This window comes from Aspergillus mulundensis (assembly GCF_003369625.1).
Source record: "Aspergillus mulundensis strain DSM 5745 chromosome Unknown scaffold_24, whole genome shotgun sequence".
NCBI lineage: Eukaryota > Fungi > Ascomycota > Eurotiomycetes > Eurotiales > Aspergillaceae > Aspergillus > Aspergillus mulundensis.
The window spans coordinates 1-15,439 of record NW_020797912.1 but is presented as its reverse complement, the minus strand read 5'-3'; the positions used below and the strand labels follow the sequence as shown (position 1 = coordinate 15,439).

Below are 15,439 nucleotides of genomic sequence, written 5' to 3'. Positions count from 1 at the left end.
CGCGGATGATACCATCCGTCGTAACCACTACGACGCCTCAACTCATGACGCCGCGCGAGTTACCTCCAGAGCACCCATGTCAACAGTATTCCCACCAGCCTCGGCCTCAATACCCTCAGTACCCTCAGCACTCTCAGCACCCTCATACTCAGCAACCTCAACCTCAACAGCCTCAACATGCAGGGCCACAAAGCCCGGCACTCGCCCAAACCCCACTCCAGCAGCCTCAGCAGCCTCAGCAACCTCAGCCTCAGCCTCAGTATCAGCATCCTGGCTCTCAGCATCCTCAGAACGCAGGGCCACATAGCCCGGCACTTGCCCAGCCCCCTTTTCAGCAACTTCAGCAACCTCAGAGTCGCCGAACCTCGCAGCATACAGGATCACAGAGCCCAGCACTAGTTCAACCTCCACTCCACCATGCTCAACGTTACCAGCACGCTCAGCGCCCTCCGCAGTTCCAGCATTCTTCAGGTCACCAGCTTCCCCAACAAACAGGGATACAGAGCCCGACGCTCGTTCAACATCCACCTCGGCGGTCGCAGACGCTAGCAGGTCACAGCATACCGCTCCCAACGCTACAATATGCGGCACAACAGCAACAGCATTCCCGGCAGCCACAACGGCAACGCCATCAGTTTTGGGCGCCGCTTCTGCCCCCACCCAATGTCCCTCCGGTTATGAACACACGGCCGAACCCTAATCGACTTGCAATCCATCAGGCTCATCTTCGCGATCCGGTCAACAGGTTCATTTCGATCGATGCCACTGGCATGAGCGAAACGGAGCTATTGCCGCACATGACCTCATTTCTCATGCAACCAAAGATTCTCCGCCAGGAAGACGGCCCCATTAAAGAGGCGGTTTCATTATCGAACAATGAGATGAGAACACGCGCATTCTATCAAGAGCAAGATAAGGGGGGTCGCGTGCTTCGGACATTCAAGGAGGGCACTCAAACCTACCGCATCAGATGCGTCAAGGTCCCAAAATTAACTAATGACTTGGATGTACATTCCTGGTGCGTTGCTGAGACTGCGTGGCCTACCGCAATATACGTGCATGTCAACAACATGGAGCTTTTCCCGCGCCGGAAAATCCACAATACCAGGGATCTCCCATTGGACATCACTCCAGCTCTCCTGGAAGGTGTCAATAAGATTGAGATTAGCTTCATTTTGAGTTCAGCTGAACAGAAAAACTTTACGTTCGCTGTGGCTGCCGAAGTACTCACGTTCCGCTCCCTCGCCCTTGCGAAAGCCCTCGCCCAACCTCTGCCCGCTGCTGACTCTCAAAAGCGTATCCATGCCAGGCTTGCACGCAACCCTGAGAATGATGATGACGAGCTAAGAATTGTTAGTGATGATCTGAAGGTCACCCTTGTCGATCCGTATACTGCACGCATCTTTGATGTACCTGTGCGCGGTCGTCATTGTGAACACACCGAATGTTTTGACCATAAGACGTTCCTGCAGACTCGCCTTCTTAAATCTGGAGATCAATCTGCCATAGAAGCGGACTGGAAATGCCCCATCTGCAGCCGAGATGCTCGTCCCCAGAATCTCATTATTGACGAGTTTCTTGCCGATGTGCGCAACCAGTTGGAGCGTATGAATCGGTGTGATGGCGCCCGCTTCCTGGAGATCAAAGCCGACGGTACTTGGGACGTAAAGAGTGACGATGATGTCCCTTCTTCTGAGCAGCAGCCTTCCCGCACGACTCTGAAGCGAAAGTCAAGCGCTCATGAGAACGGCCTCCGACGGCCGAAGGTTGATCGCTCCGCCTCTGTGCCAGATCGCACGCCGAATCAGTCTCCCACAGTCATTGTCCTGGACTGATGAGCTCGATCTACTAGCCTGATTCATCCTAACTCCGCATCTTTATGGTTCCTTTCTCCTTTTTTTTCTCTGCCCGTTCGGCTCTTTTCAGTCGACTTCTCTCCCATTTGCACAGTTACTGGCGCAACGGTTGTTGCAGGATGATACCCCGCGATTTCAGATCCAATGTCCATTTTGGTGTTTTCTTCTATATCTTTCTGCCATTATTTTATCTTTGCCCCGTCACTTTTGTGAATCATGCCCAGTTGCCGGAAAGCACCATTCGTCGCAAAGTACATTACTCTCAGCGGCGAATAAGAAGTCATTCAACTAGAATAGACTGGCCTAAACTGCACCTGGCGCTCAGAATCATTTTACCGACTTATTATTATTGGTATACATGGTGTACCGGATCCATTTCTTGTATCTTATGATGGCGGGTTTCGTCGATTTTTTGGCGCTTTAGATAAAAGCAGGGTTCGGTTGATTACCTATCTTCTACTGTATGTAGCCCGCACTCCGTCATGAATGAACGAGGAATGCACTGTATTTTTGAAATACCTAACGAACTCGTAGTTGCATCGTTTAGGCCTCTAGAGTTGCTTAAAGCGCACTGATAGCCCTGCCGCGCCCGGACTTGATGGCTTGATGCCTTGGAGATGTAGTATTTCTAGCTGATGGGCGTAAGGCCCTGCCCATCCATAGATATGTTGAGTATCACGACCGATGCCGTGTTCAACGAGCATTGATGAGCAAAGGCTTGTTGACATACGTATTATGCAAGAGAACGTTTGATTACATGATGCAACTTGACAAGAAGTCAACGCTTGCTATGCGATGAGATTACCAAAAAGGCTTGAGAGAAAAGTAAGTGTCCAAGGAGCTCGATATCATTTGCTTCGCTCTTGGGCCATAATATCAAACATGAAAGGGAGCAGAGAGCCAGGAGGTCTGAGCAATGTTAAGAAGTAGCAGGTACAAGAGGTGAAGGGAAAGAAGAAGCGCTATCTATGGGCTGGTCAAGGCATGGATGGATGGGTGGATGGATGATTAAAACATATATAGTTCACGAAGATTGTTCTTTTGCTTCGTTCCTCGTTCATCATTTGCGTACACGCCGGGCGTGGTTTACTAGATTCTCTATTACACCCTCGAAAGCCTCTTTTTCGCTTACGAGGCCATCGCGGCGCTTGAGCCAGAACTCGAGGACAGTGGAGGCGCGCAAAGTGGCTTGCTCAAGCTCCTTGACATGGGTTTGGAGCTCCATGTCGGTCAGTCCGTCCAGCGCAGCGTCGGTGGTTGTGCAAAGTCGCCGAACTGCCGTGAGATCGAGCTCCGGGGGGGAGGGCTCGCGCCGCCTAGATAACCGTTGTTGAGTTGCGGTGCTTGATGTGCGTGGACTATTTGGCCCGCTTTGCGAGTCCTTTCTGGCTAAACTTTGAGAGCGGGATAGCGTGCCGGTGGCGGCCGAATTGGAAGCGCCGATGTTGATGGATGGAAGAATGAGTTTGTTCTGTTTTGATGCAGGTAGGATTTCATCTAGGTCTACCGGAACACCAAGGGAAACGAGGAAGAGGCGGCGGATCCGGGACTTGACCCAGTTCTGAGGCTGAAGCGGGGGTGGGGCAACCAGCTGAGACCATAGAGAAAGTGAACGCTCAGTGCTGAAGATGGCAGAGGAATTAGAAATAGGTTGCAGGTCTGACTGGCCGGAGAGCGCGGCTTTAGATGCAGGGAAAAGTCGGTCAAGGGGTTCGTCTAGAATGGTGAGTAGGTCGGATACAGATTGAATAGATTCAAAATCTAATAGAGGCTATTTCGCGAGTTAACAGGGGAATCAAGCACTGTCTACGGCGGAAGGCTTACGACATAAGGCGGCGCTGTTTGTTGAGGGGGCTGTAGAGAGACAGGTCTGGGTTCGTCGAGAACCGTATCTGGTTCTTGGAAGCCGTCGTCGAATTCGTCGAAGTCGCCAAAGTCATCATCGCCCCCCTCCTCGAAATCGTCAAAGTCATCGCCGCCTGTGATTTCAGGAGGTTCACCTCCCGTTAATGTTGATTTTCGTCGAGTGTGAGTCGGATGCGTGGGGCTATTTGATTGAGGCGCAAGATCTGAATTGGTCAATCGTCCCTGAGTTTTTGAGCCCTCCAAGGGAGTAAAGAACTGGATACTTACCGGGTGAGTCTGAGACCGTCTCTTTTGCATCCGGCAATGTGTCACTCGGGCGTCTCCGATGGGCATGCGGACCAGAATGTAGTGTCCCATCGTCCGGTGTGTCGTCAACTTCAGAGAGCAGCGTTCCAGGAACAGGCGTAGTCGTGGAGTTGGCCTCGGCGGACTCTGTGGGAGACCCGGAAGGTGTTGTTGACTTTGAGGTTTTGGTAACCATATCTGGGACAGCATCTGCTCTTCGCTTCTCGTACGCCTCTGTCCCAGGAACATCGCCGTAACTTGGTTGACCGGGGTCAACCTTTTCCACCACAGTCCGGGGAATGCGCGTGCCGCCTGGGGTCACAGACCGGCGGCGCTGCCCCGCAGCGGAAGGGCTCCTGCTGCGTGAGATCACCTCAACCTCGTCAGGAACAGCATCTTGCTCTCTTTTTTCATAGGCGCTGGTCCCAGGGACATCACCATGGGAAGGGACATCGTCCACTTTCTCCACCCGAGTCCGGGGTACAGGAGAAGCACGAGACGTTGGGCGGGAGCGAGAGCGTGAGTTGCCTTCGCTGGCATCTGAGAAATGTTCTTCGTCGCTATCGGAGACTGCTAAATACAGATGTCAGTACATAAAGATGCCGACGAATGATCAAGCGTGGGACTGCATGAGCGCTTACTATGGTCAGGGGCCCCTGGGTCCTCAAGCTCCACGCTCTGCCTCGGGGGCTCCAAGTACGAGCTGGACGGAGGAGAGGGGCGTTCCGACATGAAAATAGAGTAGGCTCTTGGCTCCAAAAAGGGTCATATAGGTGTAGAAACGATGCGTTTTAGCTGAATAGAAGACAAAAAGAAGCACAAAAGGAAGCAAGGCCAGCGAGAGCGGGTTGCAGCTTGGAGGGAATCCAGATCGTCTGGTGACGAAGTCCAGCCTCGACCGTGGGCGGCCTGAGCGCCTGAGGCCAAGTATATTCATTGCCTAAGGCCTCAGATATAGACGCTAGACGCTAATAAGCGCGCCTTGATGTGATTGGCTGTGGTAGCGCAACAAAGTTCGTGACTAGCTCTCCAGCGGTAGGGTATCTTGCTTTATTATCCGCTCAGAGCGACTGTCCGGTGTTGTTATTGCTTCACTTCCGGTGGTGTCTTGCACTTACTCCCGGATAACCGAATCTTCCTCCATCTTTGGGCGCAGTACGACTCCATGAATCTTTTCTCCTATTTGCGAATGGCTCGAATCTTGCTAACTTGATTGTCTGTTTCCTAGGGCTGCCCTATCGCGACATCCTTGTTAATACATTTCCGCACCATGCCGTTCAATTTCGGAGGTAAACCGAGCTCGTCGGGGGCTTCAAGCGGCGGCCTATTTGGATCGGCTGGCGCCCCGAACACGGGCTCAGGCGGCGGTATCTTTGGAAATATAGGAGCAACCACAAGCGGCACTGCTTCACCTTCGCCATTTGGAACCGCCGCGGCGTCCAACCAAGGCGGCTCTTTATTTGGTGCCAACGCTGGCAGTGGTAGCAGCACTCCTCCATTCAACTTTGGTGGCGCGGCTTCTAGCGCACAAACACCCAACAAGCCAGCAGAGACGCCAGCATTGGGGGCAACTGGCACCGGTGGAATGTTCGGTGGTGGTAGCAAACCTGGAGGCGGCCTTTTTGGAACTACAGCAACTCCTGCATCGTCTGGCTCAACCCCACTCTTTGGCGGCCAGCCGTCTACTACTCCTGCTGGTCCTCCGCCACAGGGAGGTGCTGCCGCACAGGGTTCATCTCTGTTCGGACAGCAAAAGTCTGGCGGCCTCTTTGGACAAGCAACAACCTCGTCAGGATCTAATTCAACGCCCGCTACGTCTGCACCTTCACTTTTCGGTGGGGCTGGTCAGTCCGGTGGCAGCAACTTGTTCAAAACGACAACACAAGAGAGTGCCCCATCGTCTACTACTACTAGCAGTAACCTGTTTGGCAATCTCGGCGCAAACAAACCAGCCGAACCCATAAAGCCTGCGACACCTGCAAACAACGCACCGAAATCTCTCTTTGGAACTGCCCCCGCCTCGAGCACACAAACATCTTCTGTCTTTGCGGCTCCGTCATCTGGCGCTGATGCAGCATCGAAGGACACCCAGACAGCCACATCCTCGGCTACTCCACAGAAACCTCTCTTCTCTCTCGGTGGAACAACGTCATCTGCTGCGTCTTCTTCTACTCCCGCAGCTGCTCCTTCCGGTGGCTTATTCGGGGGCCTAGGCACATCAAAACCCGCAGAAACCACTGCATCACAGCCCGCAGCATCAACAGGGAACTTGTTTAGCAAGCCCGCCGAGACTGCGACCACGCAACCCCCAAGCACATCCGCAGAATCCACCACAGCCGGCACTGCCGCCAAGCCATCGTTGACTGCGACATCTGGTCCTACCACAGCCGCCACCACTACAGCAACCACAGGTACGGGTGCTACCACCGCAACTGGCGGACCTGCTCTTGGCGCATCGACTGCTGGCCCGCCTCCCCCGGCACAATCGCGCCTTAAGAACAAGACTATGGATGAAATCATCACCCGATGGGCGACAGACTTGACCAAATACCAGAAGGACTTCCGGGATCAAGCCGAGAAGGTCGCTGAATGGGATAGGTTGATTGTTGAGAATGGCAGCAAGGTGCAAAAACTGTATGGCAGCACAGTGGACGCCGAACGTGCCACCCAGGAAATCGAACGCCAACTCGCTACTGTCGAGGGGCAGCAAGATGAGCTGAGCTCGTGGCTTGATCGGTATGAACGCGAGGTCGATGAGATGATGTCCAAGCAGGTCGGCCCTGGCGAGAGTCTACAAGGGCCTGACCAGGAGCGTGAGCGAACGTACGTGCCGCTTATATATCTTTGAACATTTGTGTTCGTGCCGTTGGCTAACATATTGCTTAGCTACAAACTCGCCGAGAAGCTCTCTGAACGCCTAGATGATATGGGCAGAGATCTTTCAAGCATGATCGAGGAGGTCAACAACGCCTCGTCAACGCTCAGCAAAACAAACAAGGCCGACGAACCGGTAAGGAAACCTGGCCTGATTGCCCCTTCCGAAGTGTTGAAACCTTACTTACTGAGCCTTTAGATTTCTCAAATCGTTCGCATTCTCAACTCGCATCTCTCCCAGTTGCAGTCCATCGACATGGGTACCACTGAACTCCAGACCAAAGTCGCTGCGGCACAGAAGGCTGGGCAGAGCGTGTCGGCACGCTTCGGGCACGGACTTAGTATGTCAGGTGTCGGGAGTGCAAGTGCCGCGGATGACTTTTACCGCTCCTACATGGGGCGCCGGTAAAAAGTTTGGTTTTTCATAGGTGTTCGTTTTCTCATTTGATATCATCTTTAGGATTCAGGACGGCAATGGGATGGTACTTTCTAGGTATTGATGCGCATTACATGAAATTCGTGTTTGATGAAATTTGGCGCTTATTTACTGTCTATCGAGCTTCATCCAATTCCTACTTCGAGTGGTTGAGCTGGAGGCCGCTTAATGGTACTATATTTTTCCTACATTGTACATGACACTGGAGCCAACTGATAACTTTGAGATGAGTGTCAATTAACTAAAATACATTGAGCCAATATCAGCGCTAGATGATGCGGGTGGTATGTGCTGCGCGAACAGGCGGGATATCATTTGCCCACTGAGCGACAACTTCAAGAAAACGCATTGCGTTCGCAAATAGCTAAAGCAATAAACATCTATTTCTTTTCCTCCTTGCCAAATTCGTCACTGCGTACTCGTTAGCTAATATATCAATCACCACGCACCACCAACCGAGCAGGGAATGCCATTGGAGGGCAGCAAAGGGAAGGAAAGCATACAGGTGCTTGTCCAGCTCATTCAAGTGCTCACGCTGCTCATTGATCTTCTTTCGGAGAGCGGCGATCCTATTTTCAGATTCCCAGGTTAGTAAAATATCGCGCCGTGATATGTAGTAGTCGTTCCAAGGACTCTAGAGGCGGAGTCATTACTTCTTCTTCTCCTGTTCATAGACGTAGAGGTTCTCTTGAGCGGCTTCACGCTTCTGGAAAGTGTCGCTATATTTTGAGGTCTAGTTAGCTACTTGAAGCGATTTCGATGGTGTGATTCAATCTTGGATGAGGACATGACATCATGCGATTGCAGATGCATCAAAGAATGCAGTGAGATAGTGAGTTGAGACAAAAAAGTTTGCTAGAGCTGTAGATAAGGAAAAAGCAAGAATAGTCCGTATCCATACCTAGCAGCAGAACCACCAGACCGGGTAGCGCCGGTATCACCTTCAGCCATCCTGGGAGCAATTGCGGAGAAAGGGCGGGCGAGGATAGCACAGGATGTCGTGGCGAGAGGACGAGTGATGGATTGACGAAGCATGGTGACTGGTATGTCGAGATAGACGAAGATGGAGAATTTAGATTCGATGATGAGAGTATCAAGATAAATGGATGGAAGAGAGAGGAAGAAGAGGGGTGGTGGTCAGATGCTGAGCGACAAGTACCTTATTTGTTGCCTTGGAAATATGGCAGCGCCGCGAAAGCCAGGCCGAGCCCAGAAGACACTGTGACGTCATGCACTCTCCGAAGTGAACGGGATGAGTCAGCTGCTAGTGCTGGTCATGTGAGCTTTTATTTATTATGGGACAGGAGGGAAAGGCAGGCGATCTCTGAGGTCAACGGAGTACGAAGTACTTAGATCTGTCAGGGTTGCCAATATGAATTCTTTAGGGCACCCTAACTCTAGGTCGTTATAAAAGTGAGACAAGGAGCCATAATGGCGGGAGGAATGAGCGTAGCCACGGAACCAGAGCAGCAGGAGCACCTGAAGATTCGTCATGCTACGGAGTAGACTACGGCTGCAGAACTCGATGGAAGACATGGATGCACGAGTCAAACAAACTATGCCTCACCAGAGCTCTGCTCTATCTGTAAACAGGAAGGGGGAATCACTAGCAGCGAGGCTCGTTCAATAATGTGGCGATTGGCGGAGGGAAAATAGGGATGACGCCGGAGTGGCCCACTGTTGAACCACACACGCTCAACAGAAGGGGGAGAAGAGGAGATTCTCCTCGTTATGGAGGCATGGTAGTGGAATCGGCAATTGAACAGATCAAAATAGCGAGACAACTCGATGGATCGAAGTAATAGTAGACTAGATGGACGTGTAGTGTGCCTTTCTAGCAATCTAGCAGAGGCGAGTGGGCGGTTTTAACGGTGAGGCAGCGAAAGCCCCCAGCAAATGGCAGGAAGAAGGCTCCCCTCCCACCTCTCGGTCTCCCCCTCTTCCAACTTCGACTTCCTCTCCTCCTTTTGCGATTTCGCTCTCTCGATCCATCTCCCCCTTCACTTTTTCAACTCACTACCACTTCCAACACTTCATTCTTTCCCACTCTCTCTTCATCCTCTTAATCTCCAAATACCTCAATAACTGAATCCTCATTGTTCCCGTTGCCATTACACAGGTGAGTGAACGATTACTCCCCTTCCGTTTCCCTCACAGTCCCCTCTTTCGCCCTTATCCTTCGCCTCAACACCCCTATCGATGTTATCTACGAGTTCATCGATTGCCATATTCGCACTCCTCTACTGGTCTCTGTCGAGTCTCTCGAGCTGTCTATAAATGTGGTCTTGGGTGGAATTGCGGTGTCCCAACCCGCCCCCGACTACGCTGGACACTATACCCGCGATGCTGTTTACTCGCTGCCAGCCCGTGTGGAGGATTCGCGAAACAACAGCCCGCTCGATATATACACTGCTATCAGAATTCGCGACTTGTTTGGCATCGCGATATCGTCATTTTATTTTATGGCCTGAAATTGCGGTCTTCCACCGAGTTCTCGATTTTATTGTGCTATCAGCCGTGTGACAGACGGGGTTCCCTAGTGCAGGACAGACCAGGGCAGCCATCGCTCACAGCCTCACTCTCCCTCACCCCGTGATACTTGCATCTACCCCTCACATGTCTCCCACAATCTAGACCTGATCTTCCTCCATTTTTCTCGCTGCTCAAGTTTCAACTTCGATTTATTTTTGTCGCTCGAGTCCTTTCCCACAGACATCTGTGTAAAGTGACGCTCGCTAACATATTCTCTCGTCTTCTGTTGTTAGATTCTCAAAATGGGTCACGAAGATGCTGTTTACCTGGCCAAGCTCGCCGAGCAGGCTGAGCGCTACGAGGGTTCGTCATTTACCTAATCTCAGGTCTTTCCTGGAATCTACATCCTCAGTATTGACGGAAATGCATTAGAGATGGTCGAGAATATGAAGGTTGTCGCCTCCTCCGATGTAGAGCTCACCGTTGAAGAGCGGAATCTTCTTTCTGTTGCCTACAAGAATGTCATCGGTGCCCGCCGTGCCTCTTGGAGAATTGTCACCTCGATTGAGCAAAAAGAGGAGTCCAAGGGCAACGAGTCCCAGGTCGCTCTCATCAAGGAGTACCGCCAGAAGATCGAGGCCGAACTCGCCAAGATCTGCCAGGACATCTTGGACGTTCTCGACCAGCACTTGATCAAGTCTGCCCAGAGCGGCGAGTCTAAGGTCTTTTACCACAAGATGTATGTCTCTTTGTTGTCCGCTCACGATCGAGTACATTCTAACGTATCTCTTCCACTTAATAGGAAGGGTGATTACCACCGTTACCTCGCCGAGTTCGCTATCGGCGACGGTCGCAAGGGTGCCGCCGATTCCTCCCTTGAGGCTTACAAGGCTGCCACCGAGGTTGCCCAGACCGACCTTGCTCCTACCCACCCCATCCGTCTCGGCCTGGCCCTTAACTTCTCCGTCTTCTACTACGAGATCCTCAACTCTCCCGACCAGGCTTGCCACCTTGCCAAGCTTGCTTTCGACGATGCTATTGCCGGTATGTGAAGCAGTGTCGTTGAATGTATGGCCTTCGCTAACCCCTATCGCAGAGCTCGACACCCTGAGCGAAGAGAGCTACAAGGACTCCACCCTGATCATGCAGCTCCTCAGGGATAACCTGGTTAGTCAATTATAACGTAGCGCTTGGAAATTTTCATACTGACGTGGTTCAGACCCTCTGGACCTCCTCCGAGGCCGAGCCTGCTGCCGAGAACGCCCCCGCCGAGAAGAAGGAGGAAGCCCCTGCCGCCGAGGGTGAGGAGAAGCCTGCCGAGTAAAGAAAACATGATGGACTCGCGTCCGGCATGGATCAAAGATCAATCACGGCAAACCGGGCTAAACTGTCCGCGCGAAAGTGGTGAAGGTCCTTACGAAGGTATCCAGATCAAAGGGAGATGTACGGTCACAATTCCACCAGCATGCATGATTTGACATGACGCTTTTGGATGTGGTCGGTCGCGGTGCTTCCTTGAATCCCTTGCCCTTCGATGGCCGAAGCTTCCTTCGACGGCAGCATGGCTGGTGAACCGGTTGTCTCAATCCGTCGCACGTCGATTCATATATTCGTTGGTTTCTTTTAATTTACATTTTGCCTATTACCACGTCTCAAAGAATACCTTTCCCTTACCACTACCCCATCGGATTGTTTCCCATCCCCAAGCCTTGACTATGTTATGAAATCTGTCTTGGTCTTACCTCTTTTGTGCCACCATGGCGTTTGTCTCGCCTTAGCTCGAGTTTAGATCTCAGTCCGGCAGTGGCTTCAAAGAAAGTTGAAATTCATCATTCAATTCGTAGTGTACCGTACTCCTTATGCTCCCGAACGAAAGGCACGACTTTAATGCAGCTCGAGGGACAAGTCTATTACCGACCTCCGCAAGGCCCTTAGCCGCGCACCCAGCTAGTCTTCGTTACCTCCCTTCAAGGGCACAAAGGCAACCAACCTCCGATAGGAGCAGGCCTGTCACATCCATCCACCATCCACCATCCACCATCCATTCATGCAGTTGAGGTTGGTTGAACAAAGAACACAAATGACGTATGCGGCTTGCAACAAACAGAACACAGGGCGAACCTCTGGACGCCCTGCATGCTCTGCTCCGCCCCTTTCTTTAGGCCTCTTACCTACCCGTTTTCCGAGCAGCCCTCGTTGTGCGTGACAAGGTCAACTAGCATATGAAAATGATAACCCAAATCAGTGCCTACTTACTCAATCCCATAGGCTCGTCATGTCCTTCTCTTTGCGGAGTACTCCCGTGACACTCAATCTCGATCCCATGGCGCAGCGCAAGGAACTGCTCATAGATAGATGAGGTCATGTATGGCATATATGATGGACTGGTGGACTGGCTGGCTTCCTTGTGTGGATATAGGTTTGCCGAGGTCTACTGGGCAGGTAGCGGAGCTCATTGAATCCTTTGAGACTTGCGTGAAAGAGAGTGAAAGGTTGTCGATTCATCCCCTATACTTTGTATTTCATCTACACGAAGCACAGACTTACATCTCGACCATATAGCGCCAGAGGTACGGCTAGAAAGATCTCCAGCTACCTGAGGTATATGTTCCTCAAATATAATCGAGGCCTGAACTTTACCCTAGCAAGTATAAATACAAGCTTCGTCAGTGCAACCATAGTCCGGATTCCTACCTATATGTACTACTGTAGTGCTCCGTAAGCAGTACGTACCTTGCACTTAGTTGCAAGCATAATAGTAGTACTCGCCTACTTAGTATCCAGAACTATAGGTAAGATACGCCGTATCATATTATTCATACCGTCATACCGGAGAACAATTCCTCGCGGCGTGGGCGCAAGTGAGCATCAAAGCGCGTTTTGCAACAGCCATTGGTCCAAGGGGCTGAGTGGCTGGCGGTTGGCTGGCTGCTTTGATAATTGGGAGCGTGATTGTGGGTTGTGGCGTTTGTTGCTTCACTAATAGGTACCGTACCTATAGGCTGATGTACAGAGCACATATTCTGTCCAGAGGACTCGGAGAATTTATTTGCTTTTGGTTCTGAGTTACGGAACTAGGTTCAACCGTTTTCTGAGCTTCTGCAGACTGCAAAGTACGGTGTACTTGTCCATTTGAGGTAAATACCTTTTTGAAGAACTTCGTCCAGATGTGATTAGAAGAAGAGGATGAGTAGTAATGTATATTTATTTGCTTTTTTTATGTGCTTTGCTAAGCTAAGATGAATAGATAACCGCTTGGTTTGGGGTATGATAAGCAAATGTCTTCGGAGCCCAAGTGGAATGATGCTGAGTGTTAAAGTCAACCCGGACGAATCGTCAGACCAGGACGATTTCCAATATACAAGTGTGATGGTGACAGAAGAGAAAAAGGTATAATCGGGCGCATGTGTGAGAGAAAAATTGAGTTGGGAAGAAGAGAAAAGGGGGTAGAGATAGCTGCTCCTTGAAAATGCTTTCCCGTTTCGCCCTCTTTTGCTTTGTGAAGATTGCTGTCGCGAGATTGATTGAAGACCGTGAGAAACAAATGCAAAACCCCAGTACGGTTCCCGACGTCTAAAAAAATCAGAATTTCCCCAGTAAAGAAGCTGTCCTAACGCCGAGCGTGCTATGCCACAAAAATACACCATGCCGCCCGTAGAATGTGAGGGAAATAAGAATCGGAGAAATGCGAGGTCGGTGGAGAAGGATAATGGTCAATATGAACAGTTGAAACCCGAATTATCTGAGCGAAGGTGTCACACTGCCGCCAGGTCGGTCAAAGATTGGCCCTCGCTCTCACGCATCGGCGCCAAGGCCGGTGATCAGACCTCAGCAGCCAACACATAGCAAGCAATGATGTCACAGTGCTCGACAGGGTGTGGATCGGGAGAAGGAATACGGAGCGGGAGGCGAATGAAACAGAAGTAGAGCGTCGGGTGGGAATGTGACTGATGAACGAACTCAAGGCGAATCAACGGCTGCGCGGTCGGCAGGTATTCGAAAATCGATCTGTGGGGGGAAAAATATGGTCAATCTCGCGAATACCGCCTCCTTGAAAGTCGTCAATGGACTTGGTTTCAGTCCCGACATTTGACCATCTGTAGTGCTGGATGTGTTCTTCGAACTGTAGATTGTTCAAGGTGGAATGATGATGAATGACCGCATAAAAGATACCCGCCAAACATCAGGAAAATATGCGTATGAAGTATATCATAAAAGCGATTCGATCTTTCGCGAACCCGAAGCGAAAAGAATCCCGACCGTGCTGACTCCGAGTCGGGATGACGACGTCGCGTCGCCCTATTTGTGCGACTTCTTGACCTTAGTACTGGATCTCGACATCTCGCTCTTCATATTCCGTGTCAGTCCCCCGATATAGTCCTGCAGGAATCTATTCTCATTCTCGAGTTTGTCGTGATCTGTTTTCACTGCATCGATTCGTTCTGCTAGAGCTTGGAGAGACGACTGGAGGGCCTTGGCTTGTCTTTTGAGAAGTATTTATGTTAGTAATGGTGAGAGGAAAAGGTTCTCTAGACAATACTCACTCTTGTAGAGTCTGCCTGGCCTCTTTGCCCAGTCGTTCAAGATCCGCAGAGTTGCGGCGAGGACTCATGGCTCGCGCGTCGTCGGGCGGAAACTCCTCCTCTTCAATTTCAATTTCGGGATGGTCCCGGGGCACCAGTATTGAGGCGCTGGGTTTTCGACTGGCCATACGAGGACGTTCAGGGCGGCCCCTGCGATCGGTCTCCGCGTCGGATATGGAAGACGAGGACGAGAGCGAGGACATATGGGCACGGTTGGTTTCGTTCGGCTGAGGTAGCGTCGGAACCGGGGAAGAACCATGCACCGCTGACGTCGATGCCATATTCCTAGGGAAGCACGTCTGTGGTCGAGTTTGAAGGGGTTCTATGGTCTGCGGTGGGCGAGAACCCAATGGGGAAGAAGGTTGACTTGTAGAAGAAGACGGGCAGTTACTATCACCGCAGGTTGAAAACTACCTCTAGCGATCACCTCAGATGAAGAATCTGCGTTTCGCTGGAGGTAGCTGTCGTGGAGGCTCGAAAGGGTGTCCCTGGGAGGGTTTGCAGAGGTGGAGCAACCAGCAAGCCGGTAAGAGAAAGGGAAGAATGGAAAATAGACAGGCGGCAGAGGCGAGATAGGGAAAAGGAAAAGAAAAGAAAAGAAATAGGAAAAGAGAGCCGGAGAGAAACCGTTTGAGCGATCCAGGGGAAGGGGAGGAAGCTTGAAAGAACTGAATTGGAGGGGTGGAACTGGGATTTTAGCGAAGGTTGGGACTGAGCGACTGATAGATGCTGGACAAAGCGATTCACGGTTTACGGTTCTGGTTCTGGCAACGCTGTTTTCGATGCCGCTCGCTCAGCCTGAAAACTAGCCAGGCACTTCTATCCAAATAGTGTTTCCTTTCTCGGACTTGGATCTGGTGTACTGCAGCGTAGTCGTGAAGAAGTTTGGGTGGTCAAGCCTGAAAACGGCGGGCGGAGTCACGGTCAAAAGAACCGTTTAGTGCAGTAGGGACCACGCAGAATTCGGGGAAGTCGAGGACGGTAAACAGCTTGCAATGAAGATCCTTGTGACCGTGAAAGAAGGGAAAGTCGGAGGAGCGGTGGAAGTAGGAATTGGATTGTCGTTG

General features: G+C 51.3%; 7 protein-coding genes across 7 annotated transcripts; 3 read left to right on the top strand and 4 right to left on the bottom strand.

Moving 5' to 3' along the window:
- Positions 1–42: 42 nt before the first annotated feature.
- On the bottom strand, positions 43–725 carry DSM5745_11282 (uncharacterized protein; the record flags this gene model as incomplete). Its single annotated transcript, XM_026753298.1, has 2 exons — positions 43–669; positions 696–725. 2 exons carry the CDS (start codon positions 723–725, stop codon positions 43–45), a joined length of 657 nt encoding a protein of 218 aa, XP_026598071.1.
- A 45-nt stretch (positions 726–770) lies between these two features.
- On the top strand, positions 771–1,835 carry DSM5745_11281 (uncharacterized protein; the record flags this gene model as incomplete). The annotated part of the gene is made up of 1 exon (XM_026753297.1): positions 771–1,835. The coding sequence occupies one exon, from the start codon at positions 771–773 to the stop codon at positions 1,833–1,835; it is 1,065 nt and encodes a 354-aa protein (XP_026598070.1).
- A 1,081-nt stretch (positions 1,836–2,916) lies between these two features.
- Positions 2,917–4,739, bottom strand: DSM5745_11280 (DUF5102 domain-containing protein; the record flags this gene model as incomplete). Its single annotated transcript, XM_026753296.1, has 4 exons — positions 2,917–3,627; positions 3,681–3,925; positions 3,990–4,580; positions 4,649–4,739. 4 exons carry the CDS (start codon positions 4,737–4,739, stop codon positions 2,917–2,919), a joined length of 1,638 nt encoding a protein of 545 aa, XP_026598069.1.
- Positions 4,740–5,277: 538 nt separating this feature from the next.
- Positions 5,278–7,290, top strand: DSM5745_11279 (Nuclear pore complex protein An-Nsp1; the record flags this gene model as incomplete). The annotated part of the gene is made up of 3 exons (XM_026753295.1): positions 5,278–6,830; positions 6,894–7,017; positions 7,081–7,290. 3 exons carry the CDS (start codon positions 5,278–5,280, stop codon positions 7,288–7,290), a joined length of 1,887 nt encoding a protein of 628 aa, XP_026598068.1.
- A 407-nt stretch (positions 7,291–7,697) lies between these two features.
- DSM5745_11278 (uncharacterized protein) lies at positions 7,698–8,352 on the bottom strand (the record flags this gene model as incomplete). Its single annotated transcript, XM_026753294.1, has 4 exons — positions 7,698–7,728; positions 7,821–7,886; positions 7,971–8,036; positions 8,219–8,352. The coding sequence occupies 4 exons, from the start codon at positions 8,350–8,352 to the stop codon at positions 7,698–7,700; spliced, it is 297 nt and encodes a 98-aa protein (XP_026598067.1).
- Positions 8,353–10,091: 1,739 nt separating this feature from the next.
- On the top strand, positions 10,092–11,113 carry DSM5745_11277 (14-3-3 family protein; the record flags this gene model as incomplete). Its single annotated transcript, XM_026753293.1, has 5 exons — positions 10,092–10,152; positions 10,222–10,528; positions 10,592–10,833; positions 10,886–10,956; positions 11,009–11,113. 5 exons carry the CDS (start codon positions 10,092–10,094, stop codon positions 11,111–11,113), a joined length of 786 nt encoding a protein of 261 aa, XP_026598066.1.
- Positions 11,114–14,088: 2,975 nt separating this feature from the next.
- Positions 14,089–14,575, bottom strand: DSM5745_11276 (short coiled-coil protein; the record flags this gene model as incomplete). Its single annotated transcript, XM_026753292.1, has 2 exons — positions 14,089–14,272; positions 14,334–14,575. 2 exons carry the CDS (start codon positions 14,573–14,575, stop codon positions 14,089–14,091), a joined length of 426 nt encoding a protein of 141 aa, XP_026598065.1.
- Positions 14,576–15,439: the final 864 nt, after the last annotated feature.